This window comes from Cryptotermes secundus, unplaced genomic scaffold (assembly GCF_002891405.2).
Source record: "Cryptotermes secundus unplaced genomic scaffold, Csec_1.0 scaffold669, whole genome shotgun sequence".
NCBI lineage: Eukaryota > Metazoa > Arthropoda > Insecta > Blattodea > Kalotermitidae > Cryptotermes > Cryptotermes secundus.
The window spans coordinates 493,885-514,935 of record NW_019726235.1 but is presented as its reverse complement, the minus strand read 5'-3'; the positions used below and the strand labels follow the sequence as shown (position 1 = coordinate 514,935).

The following is a 21,051-nucleotide window of genomic DNA, read 5'->3' as shown; positions in this document are numbered from 1 at the left end:
AATGCACAAGTGGCAGCATCTCAAGAAGGGCTCAGCTCCATGAGTGAGTGAGTGAGTGAGTGAGTGAGTGAAAGTTCAGTCATGTGCAAGATGCACCGTGCTCTCCTGTGAGGTACATGTAAAGCTTTGGCGTGCATGTGACTCTGCCGCACATTATCGGGTTTAATGCCTATTCCATACCCCATTCCCCTTAAACAATTAAAATCATGTTTCATTTAACTGACTGAAATTAAAACATTTGGAGAATCCTGTTGTAGAGCTCAGCAGTATCAAAATTATTCTCTCAAGCAATGTTATGCACACTGAACATACCTAAATGCAGAAAACATTGTATCACTTACTTCAATTACCATATTTACTCAAAAAATAAGTTGTGTATTGTCCTGATATTATGTGGATCAAAATATGGCATATATATACCTACACACAAAATGAAGTCATCACAAATCAGTTGGAAGTTATTCATATATACCAAACATATTGTGTGCATAAATCCTAACTACATGTAGTGAAGCCATGACATGGCTCTGATAACAAGATTCCTTTCTCAACTAGCATACCTTAAGAATAGAACTGCAACTGCTTCATGCATTTAACAGAAACATGTTTTTTAGCTGGGAAACTTTTTCAAAGGTGTATCATAAGAACAAAACATTTCATATGAAGTTGCAACTTACATAGTTGATCTCTTCCAACATATCAAACTGACATGCTGCTGAGAGAGAGACTGAGCTGTAAGCAGGGCCATATATGGGAATGGTTTCATATTACCAATTTTCTAAGTGCCCATGATTTGCACAGTGAGAGGCAATGCAATGACTACCCGTATCAAATTCAATATAAACAGACTATGATTACTATCTGTAGATTTCACACAAACCAATTACTTGTGTAATAAAGAATTGAATTTGTTTAAAATCCCATAAGTAGTATCATTCCTCAGATTGTGAGTTCACTGTTCATGTAATTATTGTTGATGGCCACATCTTACAATTAATAATCATTTCAATATGGTGGAACTATATGACTGATGCTTTCACAACCACAGTATACAATTAAAACATTTTGGATGATGAGCTATGTCAATGTGCAGTTGGCGTGCAACATTTCAGAGAATGTCTGCCCCCCAAACAGTGTGCAAATGCAACACCCATCATATAAACCCCAGATGATGGAGATAAGCAGTCTCTCAGATGTTGACACCAACTCCACACTGACATGGCTGACTGCCCAAGAACACTTCTCAAGTTCTTGCTAGCCTTCTGTCATTCTTTGCTATACGGGCCCCATCCCAAGAAACATTGAGTAATAATGACCCTCCCTTTCATTCTCATAAATTAATTTTCTTTTGCATATAATGATATGAAAGTTCTCAAATTTTCACCAGACCACTCAGAGAGTAATTGCCCCATGGAGTGAGGCGTTCAAACAGTTAATCAGGCCATATAAAACAAGTAATATTACTTGTGGCACAAGGAAAATCTCCGATAATGCAGAAGTATGTAATGTCTTACTTGCAGCAAAATCACAATATCTCAACAACAGTAAAAGGAAAGCCCCCTGCCAAAATGAGGATAAAATTTATTCCAGGCACCACTTCAACACACCTCAAGCCCTCACAAAATGTAAACATTACTCAAAAACAAAAACATAACCACAATTTGTTGAAAGAAAATGTTATAAAGGTATATTTGTTTGCAAAGGGCAAACCTCAGACTGGATGGAATGGCAGAATGTATACTGAGTAACATCAGATATCAAACAAATAGTCAAGACCAAATTAATCAGTGCCACTAAAATCGAACACAGTTGACACCAAACTGCAACTTGGGATAGGGTCCAACCATCAATTCTCCACAACAGTGCTGAACAGATGCTTAAGAGGTAATTATAATATAATGGCTACTACAAATCAGTCCACCCTGTGTAAGCCTAACATCTACCCCACAGGAGGTACCTCATTCATCCCCACAACCATTATCCCCTGCCAAGTCTCTGTTAGATACTCTGGAGGGAATCACTGGCCCTCATTGAGTCTTAATTTGTGAATGACATTACATATTCATCATGTCTTCATGTTACTCTGAGGAAATCCACGTCTCCAAAGGAATCCTAGCATCTTCCTCTGCATGGTTAGCAGTTAGTGTAACAATACAAAACCCAAGTACAGCTCTGAATCTCTACACCCAATGCTAAATACAAATAAATTACGTAGTAATGAATACTATGCCTCATTCTTAAATTCTTTCATGGGTCACTTAACAGTGCCTTCAGTACTGAGACTATAGCACTGGACAAAAGGATGACTAATGGACCATGAACTGGAAAGGATTTGGAAGGAAGCAGTGATTGTCTGATTGAGGTACTATCTGAAAATTTGCCTGGAGTGACTGAGGAAAACCATGAAAGTCAGAACAGCCTGGAGCCTGTACTGCAACCTGTATGGTATTCTTACAGTGATTCAGCAAACTTGTGGAAGTAAAAATGTCTTATGAAACAATAATGTTTAGTAGTGCTACTTGCTTCATTCTAGAATGGTCCCAGAAAATTATAAAATGGTCACTTTACACACTCCAAGCTTTCAGATTTAGTCATTTACCTTCTTTTCTTCATATTCCTACCTCTACTTCTCAAACTTGTCGCTACATCCCTTCTTACACTCCTATTAGCATTTCTTCCTGTGTTCCCTCTCGAACTCCCACGGGAAACCCTAACCAGCCTCGAACCTGCATGATTCCTTGGTCTGTTTACACCTTTCCTTGAACCCAACGATATGCCTTTCCTTTTAACCTTGGCTGAACCCACATCTGAACTGTCACTTTCACTTGTCAACTCAACTGAATCCAGCCGCATAGCAGAGCCTCTTCTCTCATCCTCGTGGTCTGCTTCTTCCAAGACATGGAACATGCTGCTTCCTTCGGGTGAAGGGCTTCCATTGCTCTGCTCTTCCTTCAAAAATAAAATGGCCAAACCTTCATCCAGAGACAGTTTCTTGAAAATTTCAAACTCTTCTGCAGCTTTGGACAGAATTTTCTTATCAGCACCTGAAAGACATGAGGAATTCTCAGTAGAACTCATAAATCCCATTTTCCTGTTGCACCCACTTCCACTTGTGCTGTTAATGCCATATTTAGGTACAATAAATTTATGATCCAACAGTAAAATACAATTTGCCTTGTGGGTTTGCATGCTGGACTCACGTGCAGATGGTCATACACTCAAATCCTAATAAAGTCAGAATCTTTTACTGACTTCAATATAAATATGTTAAAAAATTCAGTCAGCAGCTGCAACAGTAAAAGTGTTTTCTTTTCGGGAAGAACTTAATACTTAAGTATATAGAGCTTGCCTATGTTACCATGTCATATATAATCTCTAATTTTCACACCAACATCATGTTCATAACTGTTAACTTAAAAACATTATTTCACTGATAATGGGTAGGTATGAAGAAAGTCGTCTTCTGGGTTTTGGCGCCGTGTATTCTTCGTTTTGGCCGACGTTTCGGAGGAACGTATCGCCTCCATCTTCAGAGCAGGTGAATGGCTTGTGAATGCAGAGAGCAGTAGCTGTAATTACATTCTGCATCTCTGCATTCACTAGCCATTCACCTGCTCTGAAGATGGAGGCGATACGTTCCTCCGAAACGTCGGCCAAAACGAAGAATACACGGCGCCAAAACCCAGAAGACGACTTTCTTCATAGTCATCTCCGTGAAAACCTCAAAACTTACAATGGGTAGGTATGTTTACCATCTACCTCAAATGGTTCCTTAGTTATTGCCATCAAACCAAAACCTAACCACAGATTTCAATCAGACACCATTTTATTGCTTTAAATTGTACAGAAAATTACCTCAACAAAACTTACATATTTCTGAAGATCTGTACCACACATCATCCCAAGATATTCTAAGTGGTGTATTTTGGTTGTGTCAGTCCCACCTCACAAATTTGTGTGTATGCCATTTTGTTACTACTGCTTGTAGGAAATCAAAATGTGTTGAGGTGGACTCCAGTGGCATAATATTCAAACCACATTTTGTGAAAGTCAATCAGCATTCAAACCTGAAAGTCTACTTTTTCCCTTAATAAAGGAAAGGTGTGATAAAAATATTCACTTGCTCTGTCTTACCATATTAACATGATGTTTAACATTTGCATCCAGATTTACAACAAATGTTAATCACACCACTACTAACCTTTGCTCTGGGCTTCAAGAGACACAGGCCTGACTCCACTGGGCTCATAAATTAAGCTGATGGTCACTGGAAATGATCGCTTATTACTTTCCTTTACTGTGAGCATCACGAACATGCAGTCAATGCTGCTGAAGAGATTCAGTTCTTTGGATTGTGCCACCTCCTGTGAAATGAAAAGCTTAGTCAACTGAAGTTCCTAGTTCATGGCCCTGGTAATCTTGTTACAGAACTCAATAAAGAATTACAGGCAACTAAATGCAACAAAGAAAAAAAACAGTCTCATATTGCTGCAACATAAGGGTTAGGGCAGTTCTGTTGGTATAGCAACTATGGCCTATCAGAGTTCAATTCCCAGAAGGGACAAGAGATTTTGTCCTCCCAGCCGCTGGGGGCTATCCAATGGGTACTGGAAGCTGTTTCCCCAGAGGCAGAACTGACAACTCACCTCCATCTAGTGCCAAGGTTAAGAATATATGGAGCTACATGCATTAATCCTCCTTACCGTCAATATTCCCATATGATCGATAATCCAGAACAAATGGCTGAAGCTGAACCATGTTTATTCATGTGTAATTGGTAACTGGATGGAAAATGTGAAACCTGACATGAGGGAAATGTTGGAATAGCCTGCCGTGAATACAGGCAGGAAGTTATATTGTACAGTTCACAGTCAGAATCATGTCCACCTTAACAACCAACTTCATATGGTAACTCTGTGGTAACAGAACCCAAATGTTCAACACCACCACGGGTAAAACCACATGCTCCATTGCGACAACACTCTTGAGCCAGCTCAAACTAGTTCATGTTTTTAAAAGGTATTTTCTTTCAATCCGTTTTGATACTATTAACATAACTGTAACATCACTGAACTTAAACCAACAAGGAGATTACAGCACACAACAGTTCCCAAACACATCTTTACACATGCACCAACCTTTGTGCCTGGCCCCTTACTAGTATGTAACTTTGAAGGGAGTTCTGTGCATGTGTGGGGATATGGGGGAGGGGTTTAGAGCAGAAGAGTAACAAAGTCAATAGAAAGTCCGTCCAGTGTAACAATTTGTAGGTCACTTCTTTATCACTTCTGCCTTACATGTTTCGGTTTAATATAACCATCATCAGAGGCACATAGTACAATCATGAAAACACTGTCGTTGTTTAAGATGCACACAGTTATGTTTGCTGCGTGGACGCTGCTACAGTATGTCGACGTGTAAAAGCACAACACTTGTTAGGATTGTTGAATGCACTAACAATTCTCATATTCCATCCGAAACTTCCCTCAAATTAAAAACGTCAATGTTAAAATATTTAAAAATTTTTAAAACATTCATGTAAAATGTTAAGCTCCTCCTTATTGATTCATCCCGAAGATGGGAGATGTCAGCTTGATGTTGTATGGCTTGTGGTTAGATGTTTCCACTTGCTGTGTGTTGTGAAACAATTCAAAATAGCAGAAGAGTAATTTGCTGACGGCCTTTTCCTGCAGTCATTCTGGTTTCAGACTCAAAAGGGACCCATAACCATATTTCTGTTCATTCCCAGACCACTATGTGTTTTTAAATTGGGGTTCCTCTTTATGAGAGCAGGGGTCTAACTGCTACTGTTGACTACTGCTGACTGTGGGTTTCGAGGCACAGCATCCATGGCTATACATGTGCCTGTATAGAACTCAAACTAGGAAGCTGTTTAACACAGCATAAAAATAGACCTGTGTTAGGCTGCAATATGGTGTATCATTTGGTAAAAGACACAACAAAAAAAGCAAGACATTGTGTTTAAAAAACCTAAAAAAGATGCTGTAGATGGGCCTCAAAGTATTTAGAATATTAAAAATAAAATGGCTCAAACTTGAAGTGAGTTCTGACTTCAGTGAACGTCTGACATCAGAGTGGCGTCTGAAATCAACACACAGCTTCCCTTTGTGCCATATTTAAACTCATGTTTCTGGGAACAGCATAGCACAATTCAGGACACTGTGGGACCTCATAGCATCACACTGCATGTTACTCTGTAATACACTCACCTCACGAAATTGCACATGTCTACACACTGGTCATGCAGTGAGCTCCAGTACTGCAGCATCACCGAATTTGTGATCTAAGGATCTTTAGACATTTCAAACTACAAGTATACTCAACTCTCAATTATCCGGGGGCGGCTTAACTGGGGCTATTTTGAGGCTTATATGTTGTTTAATATTCATTCACTTTTGTTTCACATGGTGAGTTGTAACACTATTTTCACACTAGTGTGAACCGAGTTCTGTATTTTTTGATCCCGTTATGCTAACACAATGTTCTAGGGTAGGGGTGAAAGATTGCAAGGATTTGTGGAAAGTTTCAAGAACAGATATACCGCCCCAGTTAGTCTCTTTGTATCGATCTTCAAGTGTGTTAGCAAAATGTCAGGGTGTAAAAGGAAGCGTGTTGTGTTAAGTGTTCAACAGAAAAAGGAAAATGCCGCAAAAAAGCAAACAACAATAGTACATTTTATTAAGTGTTAAGTGTGAATATTTGTAAAAAGTGTTGGATGTTGTTGAACACTGTGATTGAAATAACTAATTCATACTTCAGTGTAATGTAAGAAAAGTATTAAATATGCCATGAGATGACATAAAAATGAGGTAGAATAAATTTAAATACAGGTAGGCCTATAGTATTATGAAGGTACAGTATTACAGTACTACGTTTAATAAACTTTGTCTTAACCGGGTTTTCGATTAATCGTAATTTCCATCCCCACAATTATCCCAGATAATCAAGAGTTGAGTGTATTTATACCCTGACACTCTTACATGATGCATTTGGTTTCTGTTTGATGCATTTATAACTATGTTGCATTAGAGTGGAACCTCGCTTAATGAGCATAATTTGTTCCAGGATCTTACTCATAATGTGAAACACTCGTTAAGCGAAATAATTTTTCTCATATAAATTTATGTAAAATATGATAATGCGTTCCACGCCGAAAAAATACTCAAAAAATTTTATGTATAACGTTTATTCAAAGAAAATTATATATACATTGTTAAGGAGCGTGAATCATCTTCATCTTTTCTTCTATGCAGAATGAACCAACCTGGAAGGCGAATTTGATTTGCAGAAAACATAAAAAAATCGAAATAATTAGTTTATTATTTATGATACATATCTAATTCTTTTTCACTAGAAAGCTGTCTAGAGAAATTTGTTTTTGCCGACACTTCAAAATTTGGTGAAAATGTGACACAGCATTATCATTAAATAAATTTGTAGCGCGCATAGCCACTGCCTTATTAGGGTGATGCTTCTCAAAGTACGATGCAATAGTTTCCTATGCTTTCAGCATTTCTCTTATTGTGCCAGAAGATTGTTGCTTTGCTGTTACCTCCTCCTCTGACAAACTCTCCTCCACAACTTCTTGCTGTGAAACACAATGCAACTCCATAAGCTCTTTGGTGGTCAGCTCTTGGCTGTGCTCTACCACAAGCTCATCGATATCATTGTTATCCACCTCCAGCTCCATGATCTTGGCCAAAGACACAGTCTTGTTGACTACAGGCTCCACAGGTACTATCTCAAAGCCCTCAAAGTCACATTCGACAACGCTCTCCGGCCAAAGCTTCTTCCAAGCAGAAGTGAGGGTTCTCCTGGTAACCCCTTCCCACGCCTTTCCGATCATCTTGAGAAGGCAACGATGTGGAAGTGATATTTCCAAAACTCTCTGAGAGTGAGATTGGTCCTTTCAGTCACCTCAAAACAACGCTCGAAGAGTGCTTTAGTGTACAGCTTCTTAAACTTAGAAATAACCTGCTGGTCCATAGGCTGGAGTAACGGAGTGGTGTTGGGAGGCAGTAACTGGATCTTGATGAATTTAAATTCTTCAAGGAGGTCATCTTGTAGGTCTGGAGGATGGGCAGGAGCATTGTCCATAACAAGCAAGACATGGAGTGGCAGATTCATCTCAAGCAAATATTTTTTTCATAGAAGGACCAAACACTTCATTGATCCAATCAGTAAAAAGGTCACGTGTCACCCAATCCTTGTTGTTGGACCTCCACATCACATTTAGCCTGCTCTTCTGGACTTTACACTTCTTGAAGGCTGGTGGAGTTTCTGAATGGTAAACAAGCAGCAGTTTAATTTTCAAATCGCCGCTTGCATTGGCACAAAATAGCAGCATGAGACGGTCTTTCATTGGTTTCATTGGTTTTCATTTCATTCGGGCAATGCATTATCCTCTGCTGTTATATCGGTTCGCTTTGTCATCTTCTTCCAGAAGAGACAGGTAACCCTCAGAAGTTCTCTGCTGCCTTTGTGTCGGAGCTTGCTGCTTCACGGTGCCTTACAACACTGTGGATGCCGGTTGTTCTCTTAAACTTCTCGAACCACCCATGGCTTCCCTTAAATGCTTCTTCTTTGGGCATTGATGATCCTGGCGTCTTCTTAACGAGGTCGGAGAGAATCACTTTCGCCTTCTCACAAATGATGTTCGCATTAATAGTGTCACATTGCAATTGCTTTTCGTTTATCCATATGAGGAGCAACCTTTCAACAACGCCAAGAATACGTAACCGTTGTGTAGATATTCTCGTCACTCCCTTTGAAGCATCTGTCTCCTTAATCTTGTCCTTGTTCTTGACGATAGTGCAAATCATTGATGTAGACCGATTGTATGTGCGTGCTAGATCAGCCACGTTCACAACTCGTTCTCGCTTTTCAATGATTTTACATTTCATTTCTACGGTTATTTTTATTCTCTTATGGCTGTCTTTTTGCAACTTTTTCTTTGGGGACATTTTTGCAGAATGCGACGGCCCGGCTGATCGCCATTCCAAAAGACGCATTCCAGAAGTGTTTCCAACAATGGCGGAAGCGCTGGGAGAAGTGTGTGCATTACCAAGGATACTACTTTGAAGGGGATTAGGGTTTTGTACCTCCAAATCAATAAATGTATTTCTGCCGACCAAAGGTTCAATACTTTTTGAACACACCACGTATGTGTGACCCCCAAACCCTAGCCAATCTGTGCTGGTCAGTGAAAAGTGCACTTCTGCATACAGTTACAGGTCCCTGTTATTCTGCATGTAACAGCAGCAACACCTCTACACCTAGAGTAAGCTACAAAACTGTTCCTGACATCAGGAAAATATTCACAAAATGTTCACTGGATGCAGTTACATTTCCCAGAAGCACCTATATTAAATATTACTGACTTGCCAAAGCTATGCCTGGAAACAGCTCTACTACATGACAACTTGGTGACCTCCACAGGGGATCACCACCCACTGTTTGACAAACAATTACTTAATCCATTAGCCAAGTTTGCTGCATACACTGCAGTTGCTTTATTTTAATCTGTGTGTTTGACTAGGCACACTGCCAACATAGAAGAAAAGCAAAACTACTTCCTCAGGACAGACATTCAACATACCATGTGATACTGACAAATGTGGGGAGACCTGTAGGAAGAAACTTGGATTATCAATATCAAAAGTGCAAACTTGTATGTGGGTGTGGGTGTGTGTGTGTGTTTTGGGGGGGGATACGTCAAGAACTGCAAGTGTGAACAAATCTGAATTTGTAGAACTGGAAAGAGATCCTGCACACAAACTTTCACAGGATCTGATAAATGATTTTCATCTCCGTCATGATATTGCACAGTTTCTGGGTATTATATGCTGTAATGACGTTCATGCACTGTTCACTAATTTACATACATCATTTGCTGAATGTAGCGGTTCAGGATTAAAATGAAGAGAAGCACTAAGTTCATTATTTTTGCATTGCCAGAAATTTAACCAAATTTCATCAATCCCAAGGAAGTGTAACTATTGTTAATAACTACAAAATGGCATTACTTTAATGGGGTTCATTTTCCCCAGTATTATATGAAATCAATGTAGAATACCAACAAAGCATACTCATATAACTTTACTCTGACTGTACTCTATGTTGATGGCATTACATTACCTTTGCACGTGTGATCTGACACTTCCTATCATTGTAAGCTTCTACACACAGCTGAACAGACTGTACAAAGTGGATGAATTCCTCTTCATCAGTCAAGGGATAGGTCTTAGCCATCTCTCTTACATTGACTGCATCATGAAGGAAGTAACGTACCACACTCCAGGAACCTGAATGCCATCAAACAAGGAAAAAATATCAAATCACTGATATGTTAGGTAACAAAAAAGGCACAGCAAGGATATTTACCTCCTTGGGTCAGAAATTACTGAATAGCATATCACACGTGGGGCTGATATTTGGGAGGAAGTGGCCAACTGCCTGATGGACACACTAAGAAGAGACCTTAAATTGGGCTGGGATCTAAGGCAGAGAAATCATTAACACTGCTGTCTTCTGAGAGGTGACACAGTGTAGTTTGGTTGTCAGGTACTGAAATTTTGAAGGATCTCCATCTTCAATGTCAGTACTCTATCAACCGACCTATATTCCAGAAGACTGTGATTTTCAGTCACTGCTGTGAGAACCTGAGATCTCACAGAGAAATCCTGAATATAAGTAAGCTGATATACCAGTGAAACAATCCTGTAAGTGACATGTGGTCCAGAGGAGTAACAAATGGATTACACCAAATCAGACAACCCAAACAGTCTGCTTTTACCGGTTCTCACAGTCTCTTCGCTTGCAGAATTCTTATATTTTCTTCTACCCTGAAGATGGAGGCGATACGTTCCTCCGAAACGTCGGTTAACACCACTTATACACGGTGCCAAATCCCAGAAGACTGCTTTCTTCATAGTCACCGCCGTGAAAGCCTCAAATCTTACAACCCAAACTCAGTTTTGAATTATTACACTTTGCACACACAAAAGGAAGGTCAATATACAAATGCTGGCAAAGTTTCAGGGCTTTCTGCAATGTATGTGGTAAGGAATGAAACTTCAATATCACACACACATGTAATTCATTACATGATAATTCCCTAAACCTCAAATATTTATATTTAACAATATACATGCTATTGAAAGGTCCCAGACTCTTATAGTTGTAAGTGCCTCAGTGAAAGAAGATGAGAGGGGAGGCCAAGGTCACACCTCCACAAGCCTACTGTATCAGTCTGTCACATGACAACCCTCTGTAAACAAGTACTGTTCTTACATGAGTGTTTTTTCAACTTCATTTTTTGTTTTGTGTGTGATGGATGACAAATCAAACAATGTGTCAGCATCAAGTCTTCCATGAGGCTCTGTAAATCCGCTACAGAAACCCTTCAATTGTTTCGTGAGGCTTTTGGAGAACATTCTTTAAGCGGGACAGAGGTTTTTGATTGATATTCATGTTTCAGGGCTGGCTGAATGTCATTTGAAGATAACGAGCATTCAGGGCAACCAAGCACCAGCAAAATGGCAGAAAATGTTCAGAATTTTGAGAACTCATCCATGGAGATTGTTGCCACACAATCCATGAGCTTGCAGACACCACTGGGATGTTATGGAATTTGCCAGGAGATCTTAACAGAAAATTTGAACATGCACTGCATTGCTGCGAAGTTTGTTCCACAATTCTTGACAAATGATCAAAAGCAACAGCGCATAAATGCATGTCTTGAGCTTGGCAAGAAGACTAATGAGGACCCAACTTTTATCTCTTGGACCATAATGGAAGATGAAAGTTGGATTCACAGTTGTGATCCAGAAACAAAGCAACAATCATCACAGTGGAAGAGCCCAGTCACCAAAAGCTAAAAATGCACGGCAGGTCCAGAGTTCAACAAAGAGCATGTTCTCTGTTTTTTTTCAATATGAAGGGGATAGTTCATTGTGAATATGTTCCTCCTAACACTACAGTCAACTCTGACTTTTACTGTGACATTTTGAGACGTCAAGAGAGAAAATGTGCGATGAAAAAGACCAGAACTTTGGTGCAACCACAACTGGCTCCTTCATCACAACAACCAGGCCACCCACACCTCCCTGAAAACCACAGAGTTCGTGACTAACAACAACATGGTTATCGTTCCCCATTCCCTGAACTCCCCGGACTTAGTCCTCTCTGATTTAGCTTTGTTTCCCAAATTGAAAATGAAACTGAGATGATATTTTGAAACAGTATCTGATATCCAAAGGGAATTGCAAGTCGTAATCGACAGCATAAAGGAAAATGACTTCCAGAGTGCTTTTGAAGCATGGAAAAGGTGATGGGATAACTGTACTTTCCCAAGGTGACAATATTGAAGGAGATGACAACAAAAACTGAGTAAGTTACGCCAGCATTTCTTTTTTGACCTAGTCCATGAACTTTTCGATAGCACCTCATACAGTAAACCCTCACTAACCTGGTTACAGTTAACCCTGATGTCGAACTGGACCAAAATGTGAAAAATGAAAAACGCTGTTCACAGTTGAGTACATACAGTGGAACCTAGCTTAACGAACATAATTCGTTCCAGAATCTTACTCGTAATGTGAAACACTCGTTAAACGAAACAATTTTTCCCATATAAATTAATGTAAAATACGATAATGCATTCCATGCCAAAAAAACACTAAAAACAATTTATGTTTAACGTTTATCCAAAGAAAATTATATATACATTGTTAAGGAGTGTGACTCATCTTCATCTTTTCTTCTATGTGGAATGAACCAACCTGGAATGCGAATTCAATTTGCAGAAAACAAACAAACAAACAAAAAAAACGAAATAATTAGTTTATTATTTATGACACATATCTAATTCTTTTTTACTAGAAAGCTGTCTAGAGACATTTGTTTTTGCCGATGCTTCAAAATTTGGTGAAAATGCGACACAGCATTATCATTAAATAAATTTGTAGTGCGCATAGCCACTGCCTTATTAGGGTGATGCTTCTCAATGTACGATGAAACAGTTTCCAATGCTTTGAGCATTTCTCTTATTGTGCCAGAAGATGGTTGCTTTGCTGTTACCTCCTCCTCCTCTTCTTCTGACAAACTCTCTTCCACAACTTCTTGCTGTGAAACACAATGCAAGTCCAAATCGCTGATGTAGACCGATTGTATGTGCGGCTAGATCAGCCACGCTCACACCTCGTTCTTGCTTTTCAATGATTTCACGTTTCATTTCTACTGTTATTTTTATTCTCTTATGGCTGTTTTTTGTGGCTTTTTCTTCAGGGACATTTTTGCAAGGATTATTAAACCTTGCACAAAAAAAATCACAAATAATATGTCTGAACACAAGTTTGGAAAAATGTGTGGTCACAAGCAACACTAAGATGCTAGCGAAACGAGTGCTAAACGCAGACTGATGTAGCAAGCACACAATCCGGGACTTCCCCTCTCGTCACTTGTTATGCGAAACGTCGCTCATTAACTGAGTCATTTTTTTACAATTTGTTTTGCTCGTTATATGAATTACTCGTTATGAGAGGTGCTCGTTCCACTGTACTTCAAAAGACATATGGCATTTAGGAAGGCAGGTGAGTCACTTGTCTGTTCAGAAAAAAACTTGACAGTTTCTTCAAATCTGCATAATTACATTCAAAAACAAGTATAACTTCTGAGTCTTCTATCAATGAATAAACGTATTGCCTTTTTATAGTTTATTTTCATCAGGACCACTTCCATCATTAAATTTTCCATTTATGTGTGTTCCAATTTTTTTGTCTTTTAGGGTTACCTTTTGTTTCACTAATCCAGATTATTGCTTAATCTCAATGACCTCCCTCCCAATTGCCAGGGATCAGCGAGGGTTTAATGTACTCCATTTATACATGTATAACTTTGCAAGAATTCTGAGTACAACTGACACTAAAAATTCCATACTCTAAGTCTAGTCAAGCTGTGATGGCAAGTGTGTCTCACTAGGGTGGAGGAGATGGGAAAAGCATACAAAATTCTGGTGAGGAAACCCGTTACAGACGAAGAAGGACGTGCAATGATAATGTGGAGACAGGTTGCAAGAATCAGAAGCAGATGGAACTGGCTCAGATACAAGTCCAATGGTAGGCTTCACTATCAGCAGTACTCTGAACCTCCTAGTTCTGCTGTCAATTTTGCTTATAATTTTACCTCCTGATGTGTATGGGTATGAAACCTGTTCTAACATGGAAGAAGAAACATAGATTCAGGATATGTGATCGGTGTGTGACCTGTACAGATACACAGCACACTACAGAAAAGATGAATGCATACAGAATTCTGAATGGAAAAAAAAAGAAAGAAAAAAAGGGAAGAGACCATTTGAGACAAGTAGGCATAGATGGGACACATAACTGTCAAGTGCTTAATGAGGATCTACACCCATAGCTACACAGTATTGCAGCAATATTGTCTTCTATATGCCAGACGATGGACAGAGTCCAAAATAAGCCTAATAGTTATGTACAATATTTATAGCATTAACAAAAAGACACATACCTCTGATTGCCTGCCTTATACATGTAATCCCGCCAGTGATAAAACACAACACAGAATCTACAGGTTTAAAGCCCTTCAGACCAAGCAAATTGGCTTAACCAGTAATGCTTCTGACTTTATTGATGAGGTGCCCAGTGTGAATCTTGGCCAGGACACCAACTGTCCTGACTGAGGTGTTCATGGTTTTCCTTCGTCCCTCAAGATATGTGACAGGAGGACACCTTAAATTAGGCCATGACCACTTTGATGCACATTTCTTCCAATTCATTGTCATACAATCATTCAACATTATACAGTCCGAGTTACTGAGAGAACTGTTAAATAAACTATAAATATATGAATTAATTAATAAAACCCTTCAAATCATAAGAACCATGCTATTTGGTTCTCTCGCCATGCTGAGACCAATAAAAATCAACAATCTGGTCATTACCTCCAGCCAGCCTCCTGAAATGGACATAACCTGGCTCAAAATAGCGTCCCCTGACTGACGCATTGAACTGCAGAATTATCTCCTTCCCCTCCCTTTTGGCTGTAACCACACCTGCAATTAAAGGAATTACCATTCATTTGTGCAAGACAATAGAATTCATGCACACACAGGTTTTTACAAGGCACGAACTGCAGGATTGCTTGTTACATGGATAATCTAAATGAACAAACAATGAGAGTACCAGCAAAATAAAAAAATGATTTTACTGCAATTTTATATAAGATTTGAGGTTCTCACAGCAGCGGTTATCAAGAGTATTATCTCCTTACGGCAATTTTGACTAAAACAATGAAATGACAGGTCTCTGAATGGAAGAGAATGTGCTCCAACCACTGCTTTTCCTCAACTTCTATAAGGGATACAAGATTTGAGGATTTCTTGGCATTCCAATATTCATATTATGGTCTCCTAAGTTATGCTACTGTGTAGTCTGGTATGGGAGGGGTAACGGCATTTCAGAAGAATGAGGCCTCAGAGGTTACTATAACAGCAATGCTCTGTTGCTGTGCTTGATAGGTCCTCAGTCACAACCATTCCAGGGCACCAGTGATCCTGACTAAGGTTTCCATGGTTTTCCTCAGTCCTATCAGGCAAATGCTGGGGTAATATCCTGACTAAGGTTTCCATGGTTTTCCTCAGTCCTATCAGGCAAATGCTGGGGTAATATCTCAGTTAGGCCAAAACCACTTCCTTCCAAACATTTTCAATTTATTATTCATCAGTCATCCTACTATTCAACACTATACAGTCCAAGATACTGGCAATGTTGTAAAATAAACCAGGAGAAAAGACAGTTGCACAAACTAGAAGGTGACAATATGAACTGTCATAAGGCATATTTCTCCCCTCCACTGTGACTTGCATCCCTAACTATGCACATAGTCACATGTTTAGGGACAGACATCTGTAAAGCTTGGAACAGAAACCCAAGGAAATTTAGAGTAAAATTTTTGTGACAATCTCTAAGAGAACCAAATTTCACATAAATTTGTATAGGAAATACATGTTGTTCACCAGTATATTTAACTGTATCCACACAAAGTGAAACAGAAGGCTTAAGACACAGATAAATCCAATACCAACTGAATTCATATTCATGTAAGCACGACTCATTTCAACAGCATTTGCCAATAGGAATCAGCACACATCATACAGACTTGCGCTGGGATGAAGCAGCAGGACTCAGTGAAAAGCAAGCTGTCACTGCCAATAGTCAGGAAGTGACACAAGTATTCAACTTTGGGAAAAGTATATTAGGCCAAATATGCAATATGGTATTCAGCCATATCTAAAAAATTAAGAAGTCTGTCAAATTCTGATCCTCCCAAACCCAATTATGGCTGCTATGCTTCTTTGACAAACAGCAGCACGTCACTTCAACACTGGGCATATCTTGCCTTACGCACCAGGCATCAGTGACTGAGTAGCCACAGAGGCTTCAGCTTAGCAATCACTTTGAGTACTTCTAGCATGCATTTGCAAGAAATGAAAACATGAGAAATTAAAGACTTCTTCCATCCCCGGGGGCCGAAAGAGATCCAGTTTCTGAAACACGGTGTTCTATTGACTCTAGAATACCAGACAATGGACAAAGTCCAAAAACCCAGTAATTCTGAGTGTTATACACCATTGTCAGAACCCTTTAGAATCTTCATGGCAATGAACTGTTAGCTGCCAATTTCTGGACTAACTGAGCATTTCTAGAAAGGTGCAGCTCGATGCAGTTAGTTACTTTACTGGACAACTGAGCAACAAAAATGTTTCCTGGTCAAAATACCAATTGCTGTCTCACACATGAACGTAACTTTTGATGAGTTTATGATAAAAAAATATATACCTGATAGTCTGTGGAACATCAATTTTTTCAGCAGGAACTTATTCTCCAATTGCAGAAGGTGTTTCTGAGAGCTTTCTGTTCTTGCCAGGTGTTTCTTGCCTGCAGCACACTTGAACTCTACAGGTTGCTGGACAAGATGCTCAAGTTCATCCTTTTGCAAATGCAAAGCTTTCACTTCCTTTTCCAAATCAGCCAGCTTTGTCTTCAGTACATCATCAATATCACTATTATCACTATCATCACCTGACAAACAGAATTATGAAATATAACCTAGAACTTATGGACTGTTTACATTGGGTATCATTTCACACTGTACTAGGAATTCTACATCACTGCATTTCAGATGTTCTACTTTCTGTTACACCAAGAAGGCAGGGGGCAGGAAACAGAACATGTACATTCAGTGGTAGCTAATTCCTGCTATAGTTTCACTAAACACAACTAATCCTATGTAAACAATCCAAAGTGGAGCCAAAAGAGCTCAGTCAGTATAGTGATGAGCAATATGCTGGATGGCCAGACTTCAATTCCTAACAGAGGCAAGCAGAGGTATTTTCTCTTCTCCACAGCATCCAGACCAACTGTGGGGGTCCACCCACCATTCCATCCAATGGGTGCCAGGGGCTCTTCTCTGGGGGTAAAGTCATCAGGGGTATGAAGCTAATCACTTACTTCCATCTAGTGCCAAGTGATGTATAGCAGGAAGTCTTAAACATGTGGAGTTTAATTAGGGAGGGGTCGCATATGACATTTTATTCAGATAGAGCATATTAATAAGTAAAACATTCTTTCGGAAGACTCTAAGTTATTTTCAGGAAAAAAAAACTATGCAAGGGGAACGTGACAAATATTATAAACTCGGACTTTCATCTATGTTATGTATACCCCAATAATAAACTGTTTCAACAGAGGAGCAGAGAAACTACATCACTCTGGCCTTCCAAGTTACTATCTTTGAAAGTAAAGAAAACATCTGCTAAAATCTGAGTAGAGCAAGGTCCAGAGGGCATGATTGTCAAAAACAATAGCAAGTATTCTGAAGACTCTCTGAGCTGTTACAACAAGTGAAACGCGAGGAAAGTCACGTACTGGCTGACATAAATACTGCAGCCAGAACTAGACCGCAGCAGTGGGAAGCCAGCGACTAACCGCTTAAGTTATGGCGTGGCCTTTGAGATAATATTGGTGAATTTGGTGATAGCACTTGCATGGTCACATTCTGTGAAATCATCCAACCATATGTGAGTATTAGATTATTATTAATAAGTGATCCTCGATGAAAGCTCAGTGAAAGGAGGCCTATGTGACAGGGAGATCGAAACTGCACAATGTCTCCATAAACATAAATTTAAACAACCAAGCATTCAAACCACCGACCTGAAGACTGAAATAAAAAACCATTACAAGCTGCCAAGGAGCCATGCTTTACAGGTTATGTGCAATCAACAATTTTTACAATATCAGCATCACCCATAACATTCAAAAGTGTCAAAGAAATGCTGGTCATCATAAAACCATGCTAAGTGACATGGCACAAATGCAGGTTTCTAAAGGATGTAGTAATGTTATACCTAAAGTGATACAGTTAATCAGTCATTTAAACTCTCATAATAAAAAATGGCAGACTTCTGCTTGTTAAGATGTTTCAAGTCATATTGCTTCGGTGTTCTAGCAACGGAAATTGTAAAAAATTCAGTGCTAATGATACACATCCTAGTCTATAAATTCAGCGTTCCGTACGAAATGAGTATATCCAATATTGTCAACTGTAACTTACCACAATAAATGTCAAAGAGATTTTATTTATTTTTCTTTCTAATGGTATTAAAGGCTTATATCTATTTCGTATACAATTAATGTTGCAAACACGGCATCTAGGCCTTCACGTTAAAAACATCGAAGTTTCATACGTATTCCCGCCAGTGGTAATGGTATTTTACGTTAATACTTTTTACCTAACGTCGCAGGAACTCCCATTATCATAAAACTGAGACTGACAAGTCTAATTGATTAGATCGTACTGGAGAGGAACTCAACTACACTGGACTTCCAACAAGCACCTATATGGCTTACTTCAAACTACAAGAATACACACCTTCCGAATTTCTAAGGGAGAAAGCGGACATTTCGATGAAAATCCTTACATCTGTAATACCACAATGTTAAAACTATTAATGGATATATAACACTTCAACGACCACAAACTATTTCACTTTTCGCGCACTTTTCAAATGATTACATTAACGGACAAGCAACACAGGGTACTGATCCTGCAGCTCACAGTAAAAGCATAGATACACAATGCCTTTCTACTGCGCAGAAGGAGAATGCGCATCAGGTATTAGTGGCAGACACGGATAACCTTCACTATTCACCGATGACTAATCAAGCAGAGATTTCGAATTATTAACACATGTTAGCGATGGGAACAGCGCAAATTGAGGAGACGGCAACGCAACTTGATGAGAGACTGAGAAACTGAACTTCCAAGCAACGGAGCGGGAGCATGCCAATCAAGCCAGTGTTCTCACCATGACGACCATGACGTTGCAGCGCGTTTACGTAGTTACGCTGTACATAGTAGGAGCTGTTGTGTAAGGTGTTTCAGTAATTAATTTGTTTCTCAATATGGCGTTGAGGGTTCTCAAGTATAACTTCGGGATGATGAAGGCGTCGACATATGGTGGCAAGGTATTTCTGTCATTGAGAAAGGGGTCCTCATCACGGAACTTCGGGGAACAAATCACAGTAACTGATGATGGTTCAACTATAGTTTGCTGGCACCCTGAGCCATGTTTTCCCTACGACTGTTCTCGACCATTGCCAGAAAAGCAGGAAACTCATTCTACTCTGCAGATCCAGTCTTTGAATGAAGTTCGCTCAGTGTTTAAAGAAAAGAAGCAAGAATTTGTTCGCCAAGAATTGATGTCCCTCACACACACAACAAAACATAGATGGTTTCCACGATCCAGAGACAAATATGCCAAGAAAACCCCCGCAGATAGAGAATATTTATGAAATTTTATAGTAACGGTTTATACCAAGCTGCATTTTCAAGTCCGAGAGAGTAGTGTGTTGTTAGTACTGCAAAGGTGTACCTAAATTGATAGGTGCTGGTAGACACTAGAATGAATCATGTAAATCACTGGTTTTGTTTCTAATGTAAAGCATGTGGAGAACGCAGAGCTATTGGCCGCCCAAGAAGTCAGTTTACTGGTTATTAAAATGTACTTTAAAATACATTAGAAATGTATTTATTACTTACTTAATTTACAAAAATTGTTCAAAACGAGATCCTCCATGTTGAACATGAAACAGTGCTGTGGTACCTTTGTCTGAATTGACTGGCCAGTTTAAATCTAAGCATTCTCATTAATTAAAGAGACTGTTTTTTGGTTAACTGACTTTTGGGCCACTGTATATTTAATGTGGTAAGAATTTCAGCTTACCTGCCAAGAGTCAAGCTAGTTCTTACCATAACTGTACCCTGCTGTGAGTGAAGTTACAGAGCAGCAACTGTTTTCTAGCACGAATTAATTGCTTTTTAGAACATTACTATTAATTCCTTAGTTATTAAAAATAAGTGCTTCTTTATTGTCAATGTTTCACGTTCATGTACTAGCCTGCTGATTGAATTTCTATTCGTTCAGTTATACTGGGCAAGTGAGCTATATTGACACTCTTTAAGCTATGGAAATTTATAAATACGTTTGTCATTGCAGCACACTGCAGATTTGACAAAAGTTAGTGTACTGCAGTCACCAGATCATATGAGCTCTCTTTCAAGTGCAAGAGGAATGCTGGCTGCCATGATGCAGAGTGCTTGTGCTGCTTCAATTCATTTAACAGGACTGAGCAAAGAAGCTTTGAGTCAGTGTTTCTGTTAGGTAGATGCAGAAGAACCGATACAGACAGTGTACAACGCACTATTGAAGGAACACATTTCTTAGATATTTGTAGCTGTTAACAGATTAAGACGAACAGCAAACATGTTTTTAGAAGAAATAAAAAACTTTATAATCCCAAATAGTAGGTTACTCTTTTGGTCAGATATTGTAAGAAACAGGTTAAGTGTTTGGTATTGTCAAGTTAAACAGAAACCATGTAAATCATGGAATAAATGAATCCCTCCGTGGCCTTTAGTCCACAAACAAACTATACCGACCGA

At 39.2% G+C, this 21,051-nt stretch overlaps 1 protein-coding gene and 1 long non-coding RNA gene across 2 annotated transcripts; one reads left to right on the top strand and one right to left on the bottom strand.

Moving 5' to 3' along the window:
* Positions 1-19,199, bottom strand: LOC111864084. The gene is made up of 6 exons (XM_023851080.2): positions 18,979-19,199; positions 16,884-17,126; positions 14,987-15,097; positions 10,159-10,325; positions 4,202-4,364; positions 1-3,044 (listed from the first exon to the last, which is right to left on the bottom strand). The coding sequence occupies exons 1-6, from the start codon at positions 19,007-19,009 to the stop codon at positions 2,596-2,598; spliced, it is 1,164 nt and encodes a 387-aa protein (XP_023706848.1). The 5' UTR covers positions 19,010-19,199; the 3' UTR covers positions 1-2,595.
* Positions 19,200-19,214: 15 nt separating this feature from the next.
* On the top strand, positions 19,215-21,051 carry LOC117282273. Its single transcript, XR_004512982.1, has 2 exons — positions 19,215-19,574; positions 20,606-21,051. It is a non-coding gene; the product is annotated as an uncharacterized LOC117282273 (long non-coding RNA).